Source organism: Balaenoptera acutorostrata, chromosome 19 (genome assembly GCF_949987535.1).
Source record: "Balaenoptera acutorostrata chromosome 19, mBalAcu1.1, whole genome shotgun sequence".
In the NCBI taxonomy this organism is placed as follows: domain Eukaryota; kingdom Metazoa; phylum Chordata; class Mammalia; order Artiodactyla; family Balaenopteridae; genus Balaenoptera; species Balaenoptera acutorostrata.
The window spans coordinates 51,535,247-51,557,915 of NC_080082.1; the positions used below are offsets into that span (position 1 = coordinate 51,535,247).

Genomic DNA, 22,669 nt, shown 5'->3' on the forward strand with positions numbered 1-22,669 from the left:
GCTTCCAAGTTTTGGCAGTTATGAATAAAGCTGCTCTAAACATCTATGTGCAGGTTTTTGTGTGTACATAAGTTTTCAAATCCTTTGGGTAAATACCAAGGAACCCAATTACTGAATCATATGGTAAGAACTTCATTCCCTTTTATTGCCCCAAATATTCCACTTTATGGTTATGCCACATTTTATTTATCCATTCATCAGTGGGTGGACGTTTGGATTGTTTCCACATTTTGACTATTATGAATATTGCTGCTCTGAACATTGTGTACAAGTTTTGTGTGGACATATATTTTTATTTCTTTTGGATATATAACTAGGAGTGGAATTCCTAGATCATATGGTAATTCTTTTTTTAAAATTAATTAATTTACTTATTTATTCATTTTTGGCCATGCCAAGTGGCATGCAGGATCTTAGTTCCTCGACCAGGGATCAAACCAGTGCCCCCTGCAGTGGAAGCATGGAGTCTTAACCACTGGACCGCCAGGGAAGTCCCATAGATCATATGGTAATTCTACATCTGACTTTTTGAGGAACTACCAAAATGTTTTCCAGTTACCACATCATTCTCAATGCCAATGTATGAGGGTTCCAATTTCCCCACATCTAAACCAACACTTATTATTGTTCATCATTTAGATTATAATCATCCCGGTGGGTGTGAAGTGGTACTTATTACCTATGGTTTTGATTTGCCTTTCCTTAATGATGTTGAGCATCCTTTCATGTTTATTTGCCATTTGTATATCTTTGGAGAAATGTCTATTCAAATCCTTTTCAAATTTTTAAATTGGTGTCTTAGTTCAGGATGCTGTAACAGAATACCATAAATTGGGTGACTTAAACAACAAACATTTATTTCTTATAGCTCTGGAAGCTAGAAGTCAAAGATTAAGGCACTGGCAGATCTGATGTCTGGTATGGACAGTCTTCCTGGTTTGCAGATGGCCACCTTCTCATTATATCTTCACATAGCCAAGAGAAAACTCATCTCTTTGTTTCTTTTTTTTGACAGCACTAATGCCATTCATGAGAACTACACCCTCATGACCTAATTACCTCCCAAAGGCTGCACATTCCAGTTGTGGGTTAGGATTTCAACATATGCATCTGGTGGGGTGGGGGACACACTCAGTCCATAACAGTGGGGTTCTTTTTATTGTTGAACTGTAAGAGTGCTTCATATATTCTAAATACAAATTCTGCTATGGTCTGAATGTTGGTGTGTCCCCCACCCAACCAAAATTCACATGTCAAACCCTAATGACAAATGTAATGGTATTTGGAGGTGGGGCCTTTGGAAGATGATTATGTCATGAGGGCAGAGCCCTCACAAATGGGATTAGTGCCATTATAAAAGAGCCCAGAGAGCTCACTTGCCCCTTCTGCTATGTGAGGACACAGCGAAAAGACATCCATCTAAGAACAAGAAAGTGGACCCTCATCAGGCACGGAATCTGCCAGCACCTTGATATTGTACTTTCCAGCCTCAAGAACTGTGAGAAATACATTTCTGTTGTGTAAAAGCCACTCAGCTATGGAATTCCTTATAGCAAAAGGACTCAGACAAGTTACTTATCAGATATGTTATTTATAAACATATTCTCCCATTTTGTAGGTGTCTTTTTACTTTTTTGGTGGCACCCTTTGAAGCAAAACAGTTTTTAATTTTGAAGAATTCCAATTTGTCTATTTTTTCTACTATTGCTATACTTTTGGTATCATATCAAAGAAACCATTAATCTAAGGTCATAAAGATTTACACCTATGTTTTGTTCTAAGAGATTTATAGTTTTAACTAAGACATATTTCTGCATCAATTGATATAATCATTCAGATTTTCCTCTTCATTCTATTAATGTAGCACGTTACATTGGTTTTCATATATTGAAACACCCTCACAGGACTGGGATAAACTCCACTTGGCCACAGTGTATAACTAGCATATTATTGCTAGTATTGTGTTGAGGATATTTGCATCTATATTCATAAGGGATACTGGCTTTTAGGAGTTTTTTCGGTTTTATTTTTTGTTTTTGGCTTTGATATCAAGCTATTGTTGGCCTCATAGGATGAGTTTGGAAGTTTTCCCTTAAATTCAATTTTCAATTTTTGGGAAGACTTTAAGTGTTGGTGTTCATTATTCTAGAATTCGCTAGTGAAGCCACCTGGTCCTGAGCTTATCTTTGTTGGGAGGTTTGTGATTATTGATTTAATTTCCTTTTTTGTGATAAGTCTGTTAAGATCTTCTATTTCTTCTTGAGCTGCTTTTTGTATTTGTGTATTTCTAGGAGTTTGCCCATTTCATCAAGGTTATCACTTTGGTTGGCCAACAACTGTTTGTATTATTCTCTTATAATCCATTTTATTTATGTAAAATAGATAGTAACATCCCTACTTTCACTTCTGAAAGTGATTTAGTGATCTAATTCTTCTGTCTCTCTCTTTATACTCATAGACAAAGGTTTATCAATTTTGCTGTTATTTTCAAAGAACCAACTTCTGGGTTTGTTGATTATTTTTACATAGAATTCTCTATTTAGTTTATCTCTGCTCTAATATTTAGTATTTGTATTCTTCTGATAGCTTTGGGTTTAGCTTGTTCTTTTTCTAGTTTCATATGGTGTAAAGTTAGGTTATTATTTTATTTATTTATTTATTTTTGGCTGCAGTTGGGTCTTTGTTGCTGCACACGGGCTCTCTGCGGCGAGCGGGGGCTACTCTGTTGCAGTGCATGGGCTTCTTATTGTGGTGGCCTCTCATTGCAGTGGCTTCTCTTGTTGTGGAGCACAGGCTCTCGGCACGCGGGCTTCAGTAGTTGTGGCACATGGACTCAGTAGTTGTGGCTCGCGGGCTCTAGAGCACAGGCTCAGTAATTGTGGCGCATGGGCTTAGTTGCTCCGCAGCATGTGGGATCTTCCCAGACCAGGGCTTGAACCCGTGTCCCCTGCATTGGCAAGCAGATTCCTAACTACTGTGTCACCATAGAAGTCCCTAAAGTTAGGTTATTGATTTGAGTTTTTCTTCTTTTTTTAATGTAAATATTTATAGCTATAACTTCCCCTCTGATTTGGATGTATCCCATAAGTTTTTGTATCTTGTGTTTTTATTTCAATTCGTCTCAATATATTTTCTGATTTCCCTTGTGATTTCTTCTCTGATACGTTGGTTAAGAGTGTTTTTAATTTCCACATTTTTTGTGGAGTTCCCACTTGCCTACTGCTACTGTTGTTTCTAGTTTCATTCCACTGTGATTGGTAAATATACCTGGTACATTTTCAGTCTTTTAAATTTTACTAAGACTTGTTTTGTGGCTTACTATATATCTATCCTGGAGAATGTTCCATATGCACTTGAGAAAAAATGAGTTTTCTGCTGTTATTGGGTATGTACTGTATATGTCTGTTGGTATAAAGTATTGTTCAAGTTCTCTATTTCCTTACTGATCTTCTGTATCATTGTTTTGTTCATTACTGAAAATGGAGTATTGAAGTCTCCAACTACTATTGTGTAAAAATTTCTACCTTCAATCATGTCATTTTTTGCTTCATATAATTTGCAGCTGTTTGTAGGAGCATATTATGAACAGAATGTTTGTGTAACCCTTAAATTCATATGTTGAAGTCCTAACCTCTAATGTGGTAGTATTTGGAGATGGGGCCTTTGGGAGGTAATTAGGGTCACATGAGGTCATGATGCTGGATACCTCATGATGGAATTAGTGCTTTTATAAGAAGAGACACCAGAGAGGTTGGTCACTCTATTTCTCTGTGCTTGGACAAAGAAGTGACCATACTGACACCCTGATCTCAGAATTTCTGCCCCCAGAACTATAAGAAAATTAATTTCTGTTTCTTAAGTCACCCAACTTATGGAATTTTGTTATGGCACCCCAGGCTGACTAAGACAGTGCATATGTGTTTATAATTGTTATATTTACTTGATAGATTGAATCTTTAATCAATATCTCTGTCTGACCTCAGAGATAATAGGACAGAAACTTTAGCGACCATACACAACATGGAATACACACTTTCCAAAAAGGGTTTGGAGAAGTCACTAAACAAATGGATGGCTGCAGTCCTCAACAAAAAAATCAGCAAGCCCTGAGGAGGAGAAGAATTTGATTTCCACAGTTACAACGTTATTTTATTCAAAATGTCCACATCTCAACAAAAAATTACAAGGCATACAAAGACAATGGAAAAGTATGTCCCATTCATATGTTAAAAAAGAATTTGACAGGAACTATCACTGAGGAAACCCAGACATTGGATTTAGTAGTCAAATACATTAAGCCAACTATCTCAAATATACTCAATGAGCTAAAGAAAACCATGGACAAAAAAAACTAAAGGAAATTTTTAAAATATATGAACAAAAATGAATGTCAGTCAAAAGATAGAAATTATAAAAAGGAACTAAAAAGAAATTCTGGAACTGAAAAGTACAATAACTGAAATGAAAAATTCACTAGAGGAGTTCAATGGCAGATCTGAGGGAGGCAGGAAACTTAGTGAACTTGAAGATAAGGCAATTAAAATGATCTAGTCTGAAGAGCACAAAGAAAAAAGAGTGAAGAAAAATGAAGAAAGCCTGCAAGACCTGTGTGACGACATCAAGCATACCAATATATGTGTAATAGGAGCCCAGAAGGAGAGAGAAAAGAACAGGAAAAATATTTGAAGAAATGACTGCCAAAATCTCCCCAAACATGATAAAGAAATGAAATATATACATCCAAGACTCTCAATAAGCTGCAAGCAGGATAAGCTCAAAGGGGTCCACACTGAGACATGTAATATTTAAATTATTGAAAAGCAAAGAAAAGACAGAACATTGAAAGCAGCAAGAAGTAATCAATTTGTCACATACCAGGGAGCTTCAATAAGATTAACGGCTCATTTCTTATCAGAAACCGTGAAAGACAGTGAGATGGTATAGTTAACATCCTGAAAGAGAAAAACAAAAACAAAATGTTGACAGTTGTTCTATAGCTAGCAAAATTATCTTTCAAGAATGAAGAAGAGGGGACTTCCCTGGTAGTCCAGTGGCTAAGACTCTGTGCTCCCAATGCAGGGGGCCTGGGTTCGATCTCTGGTCAAGGAACTACATACCGCATGCTGCAACTAAGAGCCACATGCTGCAACAATGATCCTGTGTGCCGCAGCTAAGACCCAGAGCAGCGAAATAAATAAATAAATATTTTTAAAAAGAATGAAGAAGAAATTAAGATATTCCCAGATAAAAACTGAAGGAGTTTACTAGTAGACCTTCTGTTGTGACTTCGTTAAATTAACATTTGGGCTACTTAAGAGCCCCAGGGTGTTGGATGGTGAACTGCAGTTGAAAAAAAGGTTACAAAGGAATTGAAATAGAGAAGTTTATTACTCACAGGTCCCGGAGGAGGTACACAGCACGCCTCAAGGGGCCATGCAGGGAGGTCACGGGTGCAGGCAGAGAGCACAGCAGGATGTAGGGCACATGCCTTTATTAGGGTGTGTGGGTAGAGTGTTTTGGGGTTCCCATGCTAAGGCCAGATTGGTTGATTCAAACCAAAAAGAATGGGGTTTCAGTAAGCTTTGTGGAGGTCTTATCAAAGGGGAAGGCCCTAGGAGGCAGGGGAGTCTGTTTATTACAAAGGCCGTTGGGGGGGTCCTATCAGGAACTTACATTTACTTGTGACTCTGTGGGTAGTTACTTATGGCATGTGCTTGGTGGGGGAGCTAGTGTTAATTCAAGGCCCTTGCAGGTCACTTGACTACACAAAATGGATGCCAAGGCAGCAATGGTATGAAATAGTTTAGCTAAACTCTCAAGACCTTCCTTATAAGAAATGCTTTAGTCTAAAATGAAAGGACAGTAGATAGTAACTTGAAGCCATAAATACATAGGAAAATATAAAAACCAGTATTATTGTACTTGGTTGGAACTCCTCTTTTTTCTCTATGACTTAAAAGCAAAGCATAAAAAAGAATAAATTTATGTTAATGGATACACAATGTATAAAGGTATGACCTGTGACAATAATATGAAGAGGGGGAAAAGAGATGTACAGGAGCAGACTGTATACTAGTGAGGCTAAGTTGGTATTATTCAAACTATGTTATAAAATTTAAGATGTAAATTGTAATCCCCAAGGCCAACACTAAGAAAGTAACTAAAAATATACAGAAAAGGAAAAAAGAGAATCAGTCATATACTACTAAAAATTTAACTAAATACAAAAAAAATCAACTATGTACAAAAGAAATGGAGGAATTCAGGAACAAAAAAATACATAAGATACAGAAAACAAATAGGTAAATAGCAGAAGTCCTTCCTTATTAATTACTTTAAATGCAAATGAATTAAACTCTCCAATTAAATGGCAGAGATTGGTGGAATGGATCCACCAATTTATATGCTGTCTATAGATACAAAGACATAAAGAGACAGAAAGTAAAAGGATGGATAAAGATTCTCCATGAAAATAGTAACCAAAAGAGAGCTGGGATGGCTACATTATTGTCAGACAAAATAGACTTTAAATAAAAAATGATTACAAAACACAAAGAGGACAGTATATTGATTAAATGATTCAATATGTCATTGAAAATTCAATTAATAATCAAGTTAAGAAAAAGAAAGAGAATTTTATTTGAGCCAAACTGAGGATTATAACCTGGGAGACAGACTCTCAGAAAGCTCTGAGAACTGTTCTGCCTGTTAGAATTCAAAGGCACACTCATATACGTTTCCGAGACAAAAGATCATACATCAAGACGACATAGTGATATTTTACATAAAGTTCACCAAGGATGCATAGTCCAGGTAAGCACATACAGAGTGAGCAGCAAGTCACTATGACCCCCTACAGAGTTGGGAAAGAATGCTATTCCTTTAAGAAGTTACATTGCTAGCATCAGAAGTAAGGGGAAAAAATTATCTTTACAGTTGAGCAAGGATTCCCATTTTTGAGGAGGTCTCGTTAAAGTGTAAAGCAGATGCACACTGCACATTACGGAGGGGGGAAGGCGGCCCAAATGGACAGAGAGAGAGAGAATTTTTTGTTTAAAATTTCTTCTCCTGCCTTAAAATATAAATTTTATTTCATCAAATACATTCTTTTTTTCCTTTTCTTTTTCTTTTGGCTGTGCCACGTGGCTGGTGGGATCTTAGTTCCCTGACCAGGGATCGAACCCAGACCCACGTCAGTGAAAGCACTGAGTCCTAACCACTGGACTGCCAGGGAGTTCCCATCAAATACATTCTTAAATACGTTTTTACTATAAATTCTTATTTACCAATGGAAATTGCCTTTTTATTTCTTTAATTCTAGAGATACATATATTTTAAAATTTCAAAGAATTAGCAAAGTTTTAAGAAATATCTCTCCACGCACCATTAACATGTCATTTTTTTTTTAAATGGGAGATCTTTTTTTAAAATATATTTATTTATTTATTTTGGCTGCACCGGGTCTTAGTTGCAGCACGCAGGGTTGCAGATTTCTTAGTTGTAGCTGGCATATGGAATCTAGTTCCCTGACCAGGGATCAAACCCAGGCCCCCTGAACTGGGAGCGCAGAGTCTTACCCACTGGACCACTGGGGAAGTCCCAACTTGTATTTTTTTAAAAACGTATTTACTTGGATTGAGTAAAACAATATTGGCTACATTTTTTTTTTTTTGGTACCAGATATTATGACCAGCAGTATGGAAAGAGAGATAAAAGATATGAATTAGTTCTAAAGCATATCATAGTTTAACTGGTGAGGCCAGAAGAGTGTAAAATGTAAAAATATAAAATAGTGAAATTAGGCAATTCCCTGGCGGTCCAGTGGTTAGGACTCCATGCTTCCACTGCAGGAGGCCTGGGTTCGATCCCTGGTTGGGGAACTAAGATCCTGCATGCCTCGTGGTGAGACCAAAAGTAAATAGATACATAAAATAAAATAGTGAAACTAGTTAGAAATGTAAGGCAAATATTCTCAAAATTCTAGCATAATCATAGGTTTTTATTAGTTTCTCCATTTGGGAGGAGGGGGTAGTGACATTACACTTCTCGAAAACTAAAAAGAAATGCAAAGATGGGACAGCATTTTTAAAAAACTCAAGAGGTAGTGGGGACCAAGGATTTTGTATCCAGCCAAGTTTTCCTTCCAGTACAAGGCCATAGAAAAATAGTTTTCAATACGTATGCATTCCCATAGTCCTTCTGGAGGAATCTATTAGAGGGCAAGCTTCATCCAATCAGGAGTTTACTGGGAGGGCTTCCCTGGTGGCGCAGTGGTTAAGCATCCGCCTGCCAATGCAGAGGACATGGGTTGGAGCCCTCGTCGGGGAAGATACCACATGCCGTGGAGCAACTAAGCCAGTGCGCCACAACTACTGAGCCTGCGCTCTAGAGCGCACGAGCCACAACTACTGAAGCCCCTGCACCTAGAGCCCAAGCTCCGCAACAAGAGAAGCCACTGCAATGAGATGCCTGCGCACCGCGACAAAGAGTAGCTCCTGCTCGCCGCAACTAGAGAAAGCCCGTGCAGCAACAAAGACCCAATGCAGCCAAAAATAAATAACAAATAAATAAATTTATATTAAAAAAGTTTACTGGGAAAAGCTTCAGTAAAATGACTGAAAGTCAGCATTTAATATACTTATTATATATTATTACATATTATACATATCCAATGGTTTACCCAATTTTCCTCAAAATAACATCTTGCAAAATTATAAGGCAATATCACAACCAGGATATTGACATTGATATAATCTGATGATCTTATTTAGATTTCCCCAGTTTTACTTGTACTCATTTGTGTGTGTATCTACATGTCTCTGTGTGTTTAGTTCTATACAATTTTATCACATGTAGGTTTGTGTATCCACCAACTTTGTCAAAATATAGAACAATTCATCACAAGAATCCACTGCATTGTCCTTTTATAACCACCCACATCCCTCCTGTTCTTTCATTCCCCTATCCTTAATCCCTGGCACCCACTAATCTTTTCTATATCATATAATTTCAGCATTTCAAGTATGTTATATAAATGGAATCATATATTATGTTACCTATTGAGATTTTTTCTTTCCAATCAGCATAATTCCCTGGAGGTTCATCCAAGTTGCTGTGTGTGTCAATAGTTCATTCTTTGTTTTAAAGTTTTAATTGCTGATTATTATTCCATGGTGTGGATGTACCATGTTTTTTTTAACCAGTCACTTGCTAAAGGACATTTGAATTGTTTTCAGTTTTTGGCTATTTCAAACAAAGCTGATATGAATATTTGTGGACTTTCAATTTTACGGTTCAATACATTTTTTATTTCCCTTGAAACTTCCTCTTTGACCCATGAATTATTTAAGTGTGTGGATTAATTTCCAAGTGTTTGATGTTTTCTTATTGCTTTCTGTTTTTATTGATTCTAGTTTGAGTCCATTATGGTCAGAGAACATATCTATATGATTTCAATTCTTTTAAATTTGTTGATGTTTGTTTTATGACCCAGCATACAATCTATCTTGGTGAATGCTCTATGAGTCCTTAAAAGAATGTATATTCTGCTGTTAGTGGGTGGAATGTTCTATAAACATTTAATTATATAGTTCTAAGACTGAAATAAAGGTAAAATGAACAATGTCACTAGGACCATATTTGTATTTACATTCTGGTACATCTGTGTTAAGTTTTCTATAGGGGATATATCTATTCTATATCTATATTCTATATTCTATATCTATATGCTTAATATGTCTATATATTAAGTCATTGGGCATATGCATCTTTAAAGCTAATAGGTATTGCCTATGTTTCCAAAGTAGTTATGATTTTCACTCTCACCAGGAGATGAAATTACCATTTCTCCAAATCCTCACCAACTCTTGATACTTGCCAACTTTATTTTTGCCAATAGACATTTGTGAGCAGGTGTCTGTGTAGTTCTGGTTCACATCCCTGATTACTAATGAGGAGGAACAATTTTTCTTATGTTTATTGATAATTTAGGTTTTCTTTTCTGTAAAATGCATATGGATTTCTACACTTTTCAACTCACTTATTTGAGTTTTTCTGACTGAAAGGAGTTTGCGTTTTGAAGATATTCATCCACCCTTGTGCCAGTTATCAATTTATTGCCTCACAGCTCCAAATTTAACTTTCAGTACCTGCTGTACTATAATGGACTGGCTTCTAAGCATTTTCTCCTTTAGAGTGAGCATGATGTTGAGCTTTTCAATAGGCTTCTCTTACTGGACCTGGTGTGCAGTGTTTTGCTTTTTCTTGCTCCTTTATGATTGTTTAGTAGTGCGGGTATGTGAGAACATTCAGTGCTGTTCTGCCCCAGCCAATGTACCTAGAGAGCATATAGTCTCTTGGAACTCTGCAGCCCAGCCAAGGCCAGCAGACTAACTTCCTGATGCAGATAATGTGAACTGTAGTCCTTGGGCCACAGCAGCTTCTGACTCTCCCCAGGTGCCCACACACAAGTTGTGGGTCACTTATGCCCTGGCAGTTTCCCATGGCCCTTTCAATGCAGACACTGTGTTCTCCAAACCTTGTACCAGCACCTCAACTATACCAGTTGCAATTCAGTTGTGCCCCAAAGGTTTGTTTCCTGTTTGTTCGATGACTATAGATCAGCTCTGGCCCTGGAAACCCACCAAAATTCTCCACCATCCAGTGGGCTGAAACCACACCTTCTGTGAAACTTGAACTGAACCCCAGAGTTAGAGATGGGGCCCACCTTCAAAATTTATCTTTTCTTTGATATTCTCGCTCGGCCTTTGGGTACTCTTCAGAGTTCTTTTACATCTTGCAGTTACTCTTCTACCACAGTCTGATATTTCTTTATACTCCATCTTGATCTAGAACTGGAAGTAAAATATATCCTTTAATAGCCACATTAAATATTTACCTTAACTGGAATTAATGATGCATTAGGATTTATTTCTATGCTCTTATAGAAATTAATCTTTGAGCAAATGAGACGGAAATTGCATATCACTTCTGATAATGTTTCACTGAGTCACAGGACCATAACTGGTAGGGGAGAATGGGAAATTTGTTATCGAGCTTGGTAGCCAGGTGCCCAGGAGGAAAATGAGAATTTTGGAATTCTGTCAGAATTATGGTACATCAACAAAAGAATAATATATAGCTATAAGAATAATATGCCACCATAAGAACAAAGGAACTCTTCATATCTGAGAAGCTCTCAGGGACAAAATATATTTTCCGAGAATGAAATATATCCCATCTTATATGCTTTCTTAAAACGTGACACTCTCCCATCAAGATATACCTGCCTAGTATGATCCTTGACATTGATCTTAGTAATATTTTTTCTCATCTGTCTCTTCATGCAAGGGAACAAAAGCCAAAATAAAACAAATGGGACCACATCAAATTAAAAAGCTTTTGCACAGTGAAGGAAACTATCAACAAAACAAAAGGGCAGCCTACTGAATGTGAGAAAATATTTGCAAATAATATATCCAATAAGGGGTAAATACCCAAAATATACAAAGAACACATACAACTCAACATCAAAAAAACAAACGACCTAATTAAAAAATGGGCAGAGGACCTGAATAGACATTTTTCCAAAGAAGACATACAGATGGCCAATAGACATATGACAAGATGCTCAACATCACTAATCATCAGGGAAATGCAAATCAAAACTGCAATGAGATACCACCCCACACCTGTCAGAATAGCTATCATCAAAAAGACAACAAATAGCAAATGTTGGCAAGAATGTGGAGAAAAGGGGACCCTTGTGCATTGTTGGTGGGACTGTAAATTGATGCAGCTACTATGGAAAACAGTATGGAAGGTCCTCCAAAAGTTAAAAATAGAACTGCCATATGATCCAGCAATTTCACTTCTGGGTATTTACCCAAAGAAAACAAAACCACTAATTCAAAAAGATATATGCTCCCAATTGTTCATTGCAGCATTATTTACAAGCTAAGATATGGAAGCAACCTAAGTGTCCATCGATAGATGAATGGATAAAGAATATGTGGTATATATATTCTATGGAATATTAGTCATAAAAAATGAAATCTTGCCATTTTTGATAACATGAATGGATCTAAAGGGTATTATGCTCAGTGAAATAAGTCAAAGACAAATACCATATGATCTTACTTATATGTAGAGTCTAAAAAACAAACAAAATGAAAACACTCGTAGATACAGAGAACAAATGGGTGGTTGCCAGAGGGGAGAACAGGTGTTTGGGGCAGGGGGTTAGGTGAAGGGGATAAAGAGGTACAAATCTCCAGTTATAAAATAAATAAGCCATGGAGATGCAATACACAACATAAAGAATATGGTCAATAATATCGTAATAACTTTGTATGGGGATGGACGTTACTAGATTTATCATGGTGATCATTTCATAATGTATGCAAATGCCAAATCACTATGTAGTACACCTGAAACAACATATTTATTGTATGTCAACTATATTTCAATAATAAAAAATAAGTGCTTCAGAAATTTTTAAAAAGGTGTAGCTGCTTAAAGCAATAGAGAATGGCAGAAGTGAAATTATGTGACTTCCAAGGCTAGGTATGGAAGCATCTTTTTATTTATTTATTTGGTTGCACTGGGTCTTAGTTGGCAGGTGGGCTCCTTAGTTGTGGCTTGTGGGCTCCTTAGCTGTGGCTCGCCTGCTCCTTAGCTGCAGCTGGTGGGCTCCTTAGTTGTGGCAGGTGGGCTCCTTAGTTGCGGCTTGCCAGCTCCTTAGTTGTGGCATGCAAACTCTTGGTTGCGGCATGCATGTTGCATCTAGTTCCCTGACCAGGGATCGAATCCAGGCCCCCTGCATTGGGAGCTTGGAGTCTTAACCACTGCACCACCAGGAAGTCCCCTGGAAACATCTTTATGGCATATTGTATTTTCCAAATAATGGCCACAACATATCCTATTCTACTAGCTCTTCTTATTTTGTGACACTTCTTTCATTGAGTTGTAACTGCCTCATCCAAAGGAGTATGACACAATGATGTTATGTGATTTCTGAGGCTAGATCATAAAAATTTCATGCACTTCTATCTTCTTCTTTGGGACACACTCTTGGAACCCGTCATCATGTTAAGCAGCCACATAGAGATATCACGTGTAGGTATTGTGGCTGACCATCCTGCAGTCCAGTTGACAGTCAGAATCAACTGCCAGGCATGTGAGCAAGTGAGTCTTTTGATGATTCTAGCCTTCAGCCATCAAGTGACTCGCAGCTTTCAAGCCACCCCATTTGAGATGAACTGTTGCTGCCAAGCCCTGTGCAAATTTTTGTAGATGTGTGAGCTAAATAAATGACTGTTGTATTTTAAGCCAAGTTTGGGGCAGTCATTACACAGCAATAGAAACTTGAACGATTGCCAAAACGTGTTAAATGAAAAAGCAAGGCACATTAAAAATATAGTTTATATATTTTAAAAAAACAAATGGAAAAAGACTACGAGTTATATATGTATATATATATTTTTTTCATAACATATGTAGTTTCATATGGACAATTTACATAAATGGGTCATTTCCTGATGGATTTGTACCATAGCCTGGGGACTGTTTGGGGGATTTGAGTCATAGGCTTTTGCAGGCTAGGATAGGGTTTCATTAACAGAACATTTCCCTCAAAGCTTTCCCTCAGGAAGCTTTCAAACTACTTGCTATTGTTTAATTACAATGCCAAAGATCGTTGGGTAAATACAGTTTTAAGCCTGATGATTTCTTTTGCTTACTGGCCCCCTTGCTCTTTCAGTTTTCTAGCCTTTTAAAGTTCCCAGGCAATTAATTATACTGTACATTAAATATCTCATTTTAGTGACTATTTCCTCTCTTTTTTCTTTTAAACCCCAAACTTCTCATCTCCCATACTTCCAGCTAACCTTGCTTACCACTTCATGAAAGCACTGAAGGAATCAGAACACTTCCCAAGACTTCTTCTATGTCATTTACTCACTTCCCAGCATCTGCACCCCATATCCTGCCATTTTATTGCCGGGAATAAGCCTCCCATGGTATCACCTAAAAACCTAATCCTTCTATCCACTAATCTTATCCCCTCTACCTATATAAGGTCATTGCTCCAGTAATTCTCACTTCTTTGTCCTGAATCATCCACTCGCTGCCGCCCCCCCCCACCCCCCGCTTACTGGATTATTCCAATCAGCATACAAAATTGCTATTACTTCTCCCATCCTGAAAACAAACAAAAACACTCCTATTCCTACTGCTACACTAATTATTAACATATTTCTTTGCTTTCTTTTGCAGCAAAACATCTCCAGTGTATCCAATTTCTATTCTCTTATCAGGCTTTCACTTCAATCACTCTAAAACAAAGACACCAAAAATAACTCTGCTCTTTTCAAGGTCAACAGTAACATCAATATTGCTACATCCAGTAGCCAATTCTCAAGCCTTGCACAATTATGTAACCTGCCAACGGTATCTGATACCATTGATCACCCTTCCTTTGACTCACTTTCATTTGGCTTCTGTAATGTCACATTCTCGGTTTTCCTTCCATCTCATGGTCTTCCTTAGCGTCTTTTGCTGGTCTGTCCTTTTATCCTTGAACTCTTAATGTTGGAACACACTGTGGATCAGTCTTTGCTATTCTTCTTCTCTCATTTACATGCAGGTCCTTAAAAATCTTAGCCTGCCTCCTTATTTTAAATAAGTATAGGCAATAACTACCAAATTAATATAATCTCTACCATAGTACAAGCTAGAACAACCAAGTGCCCACTCAACATTATCATTTTGTGTCTAAAAGACATTTCAAACACGTTCAAAACTGAACTCCCAGTCTTCTCCCACAAAACTGATGGAACTGTAGCTTTCCATATCTCAGCTGATGGGAACACATCTTTCCAGTTGCTTGGAACCAAAACCTTTGAGTTAATGTCACCCTGGACTTCAGATGCTTGGAACCAAAACCTTTGAGTTAATGTCACCCTGGACTTTTATCTTCCTCTCAACAACTGACATCTAGTCCCGAAACAAATCTTGCCTGCTCCATCACATTTACCATATATCTGTAATCCAACCACTTCTCACCACTGTTACCATCCTGTTCTGAGCCACCATCATCTTTCATCTGAATTAATGCCATAGCCTCCTACCCACTTAGTTTTTTTGTTTGTTTGTTTTAACACAATAGCAGCATGTCAGATCATGTCCTCTGCTCAAAACTCTCCAAGGGCTGCCCATTTCCCTCTGAATAAAATCCAAAATGCTCACAATGACTTACAAAGCCTTACAAGATATGGCCCTGTTATCTGACCTCCTCTATCAATCATCTCCTTGCACAGACCTCTACAATAGCTTCCCTGATATTCCTCAAATACACCAGCATAGTCCCATTGTGAAGCCTTTGCTCTAGCTTTTTCCTCTGTCTGGTACGCTCTTCCCTTAGATAACCGCAGACTTACCCCTTCATACCTTCAAATCTTGACTCAAATCTTTCCTTCTCCATGGTCTACTCTGATCATTTTATTTCATACAGCAACAAATATTATCATATTCCTCTCAACTCCTTTTGAATGACCTTTCCCCCCATACCATTTATGTTCTAACATATTCTACAATTTATTATTATTCCATCTCCTCCTGCTAGAATTGCTCATTAATACAGTATATCCTAAACAGCTATGATAGTGGCTGGAATATAGTAAATACTTAATAAATATAACTAATTTTAAATGACAGGCTTGGGTGGGGAAAGCATTTTAAAGTCATCTTTGCTAGGAGGCTCACTGCCTTTGCATGGCGGGGGCAATGGTCTCATTTTTTGTTCAGACTGCTACTTTAAATCACTATAAGTGGCTTCAGGTGGGGGCAGAGAATCAGTTTGGTGTTTTGTATCCCACAAGTTTCAAAATTGTGAATTTACCATCAACCTGGATTGAGCACCTGCAGGCCTTACATAACATCTTTTAACAAAGCAATGTCACTTTCAATCTCTGCTAGCAGCCTCTCTGTAGCTAACTCTACACTAAATTCATCTCTTTCACAGGACATTACTGAAAGCAGCAAGAAACATCCAACACACACATTCTGAATCACTCCTTCCATTTCCCCTAACATTACAGCCTTAATTGGTACAAGATCTTCCTTGTAAGATGGTAAGGAATCTGCTCATTTCAGTTTCCTAGCCTGAAACGAGCAGATCCTCATTCTCCATCGCCCTAAGTTAATGCCGTATTTGAGATTTCTTTTACCCACAGCACTCCACTTCTAGGTGCAAAATTTTATATCCATAATAATTACTAATGTCAATAACAAAATGACAACAGCATCAACAAATAAGAAGTTTAATTTTATATAAAGAAATACAGAAGGCAGGCAGACCCGAATTTGTATGGCTGTTTCATAAAATCAGCATAGGTGTAGACATGTTCTGTATTTCTGCTCCAACATCCTTAATACCCAGATACCATTCTCAAAGTCCCCATAAAATTGCCAGAGGTGCAGATTAAATATCCACATTGTAGGCAGGGAAACAAAAAAGTGCAGAGAGGAAATAAGGATTTCTTAAATGTCCTATTCATACAAACACCACTTACATCTTGTGGATCTGCAAGGGAGGCTGAGATAGCTTTTCAGCCAAGAATTCTATTACTGAAGAAGGGAAAATGAATATTGGGTAGGGAAATAGCAGTCTCTGACACAGATTCTTATCAGTTTTCATTGCAAAATAGTCTATAATGTCAGTTTTTTAGTTTAATTCAAAAGCTGTGCATTCAAGTTTTTAAAAATTTCCTAGTATAAAGATTTATTTTGGCTATCCAATTTTTTTCATTTCTAAGTAACATTCTTGAACTGTGGTCAGAGATGGTAGAAAATATGAGCTTTTGGACTTTGTTACAATTCACTTCACACCTCTTCAACAATCCACTGATTAAATGTACAGGGTTTTTTTTTTTTTACACTATGAATTTCCTCGTACACCATATGGGATGAGATGTGAATGAAAGTTTTCTCATATTCATTACAGTATACAGTGCCCCCCACTCAGAAAATCAGGGTTAAATGTTAATGAAAGATTCTCAACATTCATTATACTAATAAATGTCCTCCTCTCATGCAAATTCTCTAAAATAACATGAGTCATAATGATAGCTTATATCTGTGATATGCTATGTTGAAGGCACTGTCCTAAGAACTTTATTATGTAATAACTTACATAATACTTCCAAGAATCTTATAAGGAATTAGTCTTAGGTCTGATAATTGATTAAACCAAAGCAGTGGTTAATTATCATGTTAAATGTCACAAAGGAAATCAACTGAGTCAAGATAATATTGAAAAAGACATATGCTATGGCTAAAAGTCTTCCTATATTTACATTAACAGAATTATTCTCTATTATAATTTGCTAAAGTTTAGTAGGTTTTTCTATATGGATTACATTATCATTATCTTTCCCCCACACAAATTCACTGATGCTGAACTTTATGAAGCAAATGTGTTTGAATATTCATTTTAAGAATTCTTTGATGATAATGAATTAATGACCAGAGAAGGCTCTCTATATTAGTCACAAGCATCAGATAATTCATATATAAACTTGTGAGCCATGACTGAAGTCTATTTCACATTCCTTATATTCAAAAGATTTCTCACTGATATGAACCCTTTGATGTTGAGTTAGTTGTGAACCACGAGTAAAGGCCTTCCCACATTCCTTACACTGATATGGTTTCTCACCAGTATGAACTCTCTGATGTCGAGAAAGATGTGAGCTCTGAGTAAAGGCTTTTCTACACTCTTTGCATTCATAGGGTTTCTCACCAGTATGGATTCTCTGATGTAGAGTAAGTTGAGAACCGTGACTAAAGGCCTTCCCACATTCCTTGCATTCATAGGGTTTTTCTCCAGTGTGAATTCGCTGATGTTGAGTAAGTTGTGAACCACGAATAAAGGCCTTCCCACATTCCTTACACTGATATGGTTTCTCACCTGTATGAATTCTCTGATGCTGTATAAGTAGTAAGCCACGAGCAAAGGCCTTCCCACATTCATTACATATGTAGGGTTTCTCACCAGTATGAAGTCTCTGATGTTGAGAAAGATGTGAACTCTGCGTAAAGGCCATTCTGCATTCTTTACATTCATAGGGTTTCTCACCAGTATGAATTCTCTGATGTTGAGTAAGCTGTGAGCCACGAATAAAAGACTTCCCACATTCCTTACACTCATAGGGTTTCTCACCAGTGTGAATTCTCTCATGTTGAGTAAGTTCTGAGCCACGACTAAAGGTCTTTCCACATTCTTTACACTCATAGGGTTTTTCACCAGTATGAATCCTTTGATGTCGAGTAAGGAGGGAGCCACGATTAAAGGCCTTTCCACATTCCTTACACTGATAGGGTTTCTCACCAGTATGAATTCTCTGATGTTGAGTAAGTTGTGAGCCATGACTAAAGGTCTTTCCACATTCCTTACATTCATAGGGCTTCTCATTGGTATGAATTCTCTGGTGTTGAGTAAGTTGTGAGCCACGGATAAAGGCCTTCCCACATTCTTCACATTTATAGGGTTTTTCACCAGTATGAATCCTCTGATGTTGCATAAGTAATGAGCCACGAATAAAAGCCTTTCCACATTCCTGACATTCGTATGGCTTTTCCCCATTATGAATTTTCTGATGTTGAGAAAGCTGTGAGCCACAAATAAAAGCTTTGCCACATTCCTTACATTCATAGGGTTTTTCACCGGTATGAATTCTCTTATGAAGAATAAGTTGTGAGAGCTGCGTAAAGACCTTTCTACATTCTTTACATTCATAAAGTTTCTCACCAGTATGAAGTCTCTGGTGCAGAGTAAGTTGTGAGTTCTGAGTAAAGGCCTTCCCACATTCTTTACATTCATAAGGTTTCTCCCCAGTATGGACTTTTTGATGTCGGGTGAGTTGTGAGCTTCGAATAAAGGCTTTCCCACATTCTTCACATTTATATGGTTTTTCACCAGTATGAATCCTATGATGTAAAATAAGTTGTGAGCTCTGAGTAAAGGCTTTCCCACATTCCTTGCATGCATAGGGTTTCTCACCAGTATGAAGTCTCTGATGAAGACTGAGTTGTGAATCACGACTAAAGGCCTTCCCACATTGCTTACATTCATAGGGTTTTTCACCAGTATGAATACTCTGATGTTGAGTTAGGTGTGAGGCTCGTCTAAAAGCCTTCCCACATTCCTTACATTTATAGGGTTTCTCAGTAGAATGACACCTGGGAAGTTGAGATAAATAAGTATGCTGATTGAAAATAGACATTTTTTCATATATGATCATCCCTTGACTGAAATATTCCTCCTGATTTTCTTGTGGCTTTTCCAATGTGCCTTTGACTTCCAAATAATCTCTGGAATTGGACTCCTCAAGATCACAGTTTTCAAGCCTGGCACTCATTTCCCATTGGGATAATTCTGTTTCATAAGTGTCCTCTTTTGGAGTTAAGTCCTTGTTTGCACCCCTTGAAGGCAAGTCTGAAAAATAAGAGATCAAAATTTTCTTTTGTCATTTCAAAAGACCTTCCACAGTAGAAAAGACTATATGTGAAAAAATATATATGGAAATAATATCCATAGGAAATAACTGGCTTACCTCAGAGTTTTTCAAATATTGTGTACTACTTACCTTTCACATCACAACCTGATACATGCAAAGTTTCATAAAACAATACCTATTCTGTTTTCTATTCTATTCTACACTACACTATTCTAGTCATCTTTTTCTCTCCACCCCACCTTCTCTCTCTCACACAAAAAGTCAAAAACCACTAAACTGATTTCATGCTGCAGTAATGTGTTGCTACCCAGAGTTTGAAAAAACATTAGCTTAGAATGATTTCATATATTAATATGTATAAAGGGCACACGAGTGATCAAAGAATAATGAAAACTATACTTAGAAGATAAGGGAAGGGACTTCCCTGGTGGCGCAGTGGTTAAGAATCCACCTGCCAATGCAGGGGACACAGGTTCGATCCCTGGTCTGGGAAGATCCCACATGCTGCGGAACAACTAAGCCCATGCACAACTACTCAGCCTGCGCTCTAGAGCCTGCAAGCCAAAACTACTGAAGCCCGCGTGCCTAGAGCCCATGCTCCACAACAAGAGAAACCACTGTAATGAGAAGCCTACACACCGCAACAAAGAGTAGCCCCCACTCGCTGCAACTAGAGAAAGCCCTCGCGCAGCAACAAAGACCCAACACAGCCAAAAACAAATAAACAAATAAATTAACTAATTTTTAAAAAAGAAGATAAGGGAAGAGATTAAGAAAACCTTTTAGGTCAGTAGTTCTCAAATTTTGGCGGGGATCAAAATCACCTAGGGACCTTAAAGATTCCCAGATAACCACACAAGACTAACTGAATCTGAATCTAGTGAATCAGAAAAGAGAGCTTGGAAATCTCTAGTTTTAATGCTTCCCCCTAACAGATTCTGATTCAAATTCAGATTATGATTTGCTATCTTTGCCTAAAATTTCGAAATAGCTTCCAAATTAAACTTCTAAAATAAAATCCAAATGCCTTCCATGACTTTGAGGAAGCTCTCCATGGTTCCTACCTAAATATCTGATTCCCCATGAGCCTTCTCAGCTTTGCTCACTATTTGCCAAACATATTAGATTCCTTTTAGCTCTGAAAATCACAAAGCCTATTTCAACTTACAACTACCTAGAGCCTGTCCTATGTCTCTGGACTACTCTGAATGAGATACTTTATATAAGCCAATTCTCATCCTAAGGTCTCAATTTAAATACCAGTTCCTGAATCTTAAACACTTATTTCTGGTAACAGAAGACTAGATAATTTAAATGAACCTTTCTAATGACGAGAGCAATTATACAAATTGGACAAAATATAAATGGCACTTGACTAAAGGCATTAGAGAATTCATGTAAGAATAAAGAGTTGGTGGGCTATAAGTTGAAAGATATGAAAACTCAGAGAAATAAGCCCAACATTTGGGGCTACTTTTCAATTTGGGGAGGTCTTACAATTCTAGAAAAGGCAAGTGAGATGTGGAGAAACTAAACAGTGTTTTGGACCATTTCATGGGTCTTGGGTGACAATAATTGGAGAACAAGGCTCAACATAAATTCTCCATACTTTGGGTTGGGAGCCCAGAGGGCTACAATGAGGAATAGGGAGAAACAGTAGACCAGTCTGGGCAGCGTCTGAAGTCTGAATCATATTTGAATCATCTCAAACTCAGATATCTGGACTGAGGTAATTCAAGATCGCTTGCCATAAGCAAACCTAAATCTTCACTGAAGATGAAGGCTTAAAATTGCTTTTATAATTTCTCTTTACAGTGTCTAGCACTCAATAAAAATTGACCAGGTGAATGAGGATACAAGACAATTTAACTAAAAATCAGGAGAAAAAAGACAAAAGAAACAGACCTATGAGGGCTGTAGTTATGTATCCACCACCACAGTAATGATAAACAACAACAGTTCTACTATTCCTAGATACTCTTGTGCCATCCCTTTGCAGTAGATCTCTCTTCACCCTAGGGGCAGATGCCTGATCTGCGTCTTCCTCAATACCTCCCTACAGATGCAAACAAAAGTACATCCATACTAAATCTACGATAAAAATGCAAATAGTGATCATATGCCTCTTCAACTGCCTAGTCTCTTGCATACTACTTCCTAGGTGCTAACCATGGTTATCTTCTTTAGTTCTCCCTATCCTTACCAATTAAAATACCAAGTTGCTTTTGTTTACTTATTTTTACTTCACCCTGTTTTGTTTCTTTATGCCCTCTCATGTCTTTTCTTATTTACTCTTCTATCCAAGGCAATTCTATCTGTTCATCCCAGAAGAGTATCTTTTATCATTTCTCAGGCACTGCTACAGGTCAAAGACATAATGAAAGGCCTCTGTAATCTTACAGAATGTTGGGGATGTTGGAGAGAAAAAAAATCAATTATTCAATATAAGGGAAAGAGTCTGGAGTGATAAAGTTCCTGGTATTCTATTTTAAAAAGAGTAGGTTGGATGGACATATAGATCAAGAAAAAGAACACACACAAAATTCTAATACACTACATAATGGAAATGCAAAACAGTACAACCATGATGAAAAAGAGTTTGGTTGTTTCTTATAAATATAAACATATATGCAGCATATGATCCAGCAGCCATAGGTATTTACACTTACATCCAGATAAACATCTGTACACCAAAAATTATAGTAGCTTTATTCATAATCGCCAAAAAAATGGAAACCCAGATGTCCCTCAAAAGGTGAGTAAATCAACAAACTTTGGTATTTCCATACAATGGAACAATACTCAGCAATAAACAGAAACAAACTATTGATTCATGCAATAATATAGATAAATCTTAAATATATTTTACTAAGTGAAAAAAGCCAGATCCCAAAGGCTATAAATTTCAATTCTCATTTGTATAATATTCTGGAAAAGGCAAAACTGTAGGACTGAAAATAGGTCAGTTTTCATAGGTTGGAGGGAGGAAGGATTTGACGACAAAGAGATAGCATGAGGGATTTTAAGGGTGTAATGCAACTGTTGTATATTATGACTGTGACAGTGGATACACTTGATATGTAATGGTGCATCAGATTTCCTGAAGAACACACAAAAAAATGTTGGATAAAACATGACAAACCACTTTCTAA

The 22,669-nt window shown here is 37.3% G+C and overlaps 1 protein-coding gene across 5 annotated transcripts in view; it reads right to left on the reverse strand.

Annotated features, from left to right (window-relative positions):
• Positions 1–22,669, reverse strand: part of LOC102998007 (zinc finger protein 420) — a 64,265-nt gene that overhangs the window by 18,815 nt on the left and 22,781 nt on the right. For 4 of the 5 annotated variants that reach the window (XM_028161866.2, XM_028161870.2, XM_028161869.2 and 1 more), the window contains one exon: positions 16,312–19,495. In XM_028161866.2, the coding sequence (XP_028017667.1) occupies positions 17,565–19,495 (1,931 nt within the window). In that variant the 3' untranslated portion in view covers positions 16,312–17,564. Of the gene's footprint in view, positions 1–4,875; positions 4,953–10,726; positions 10,854–16,311; positions 19,496–22,669 lie in introns of those variants that run through there. The other variant, XM_057533286.1, reaches the window with a different exon arrangement.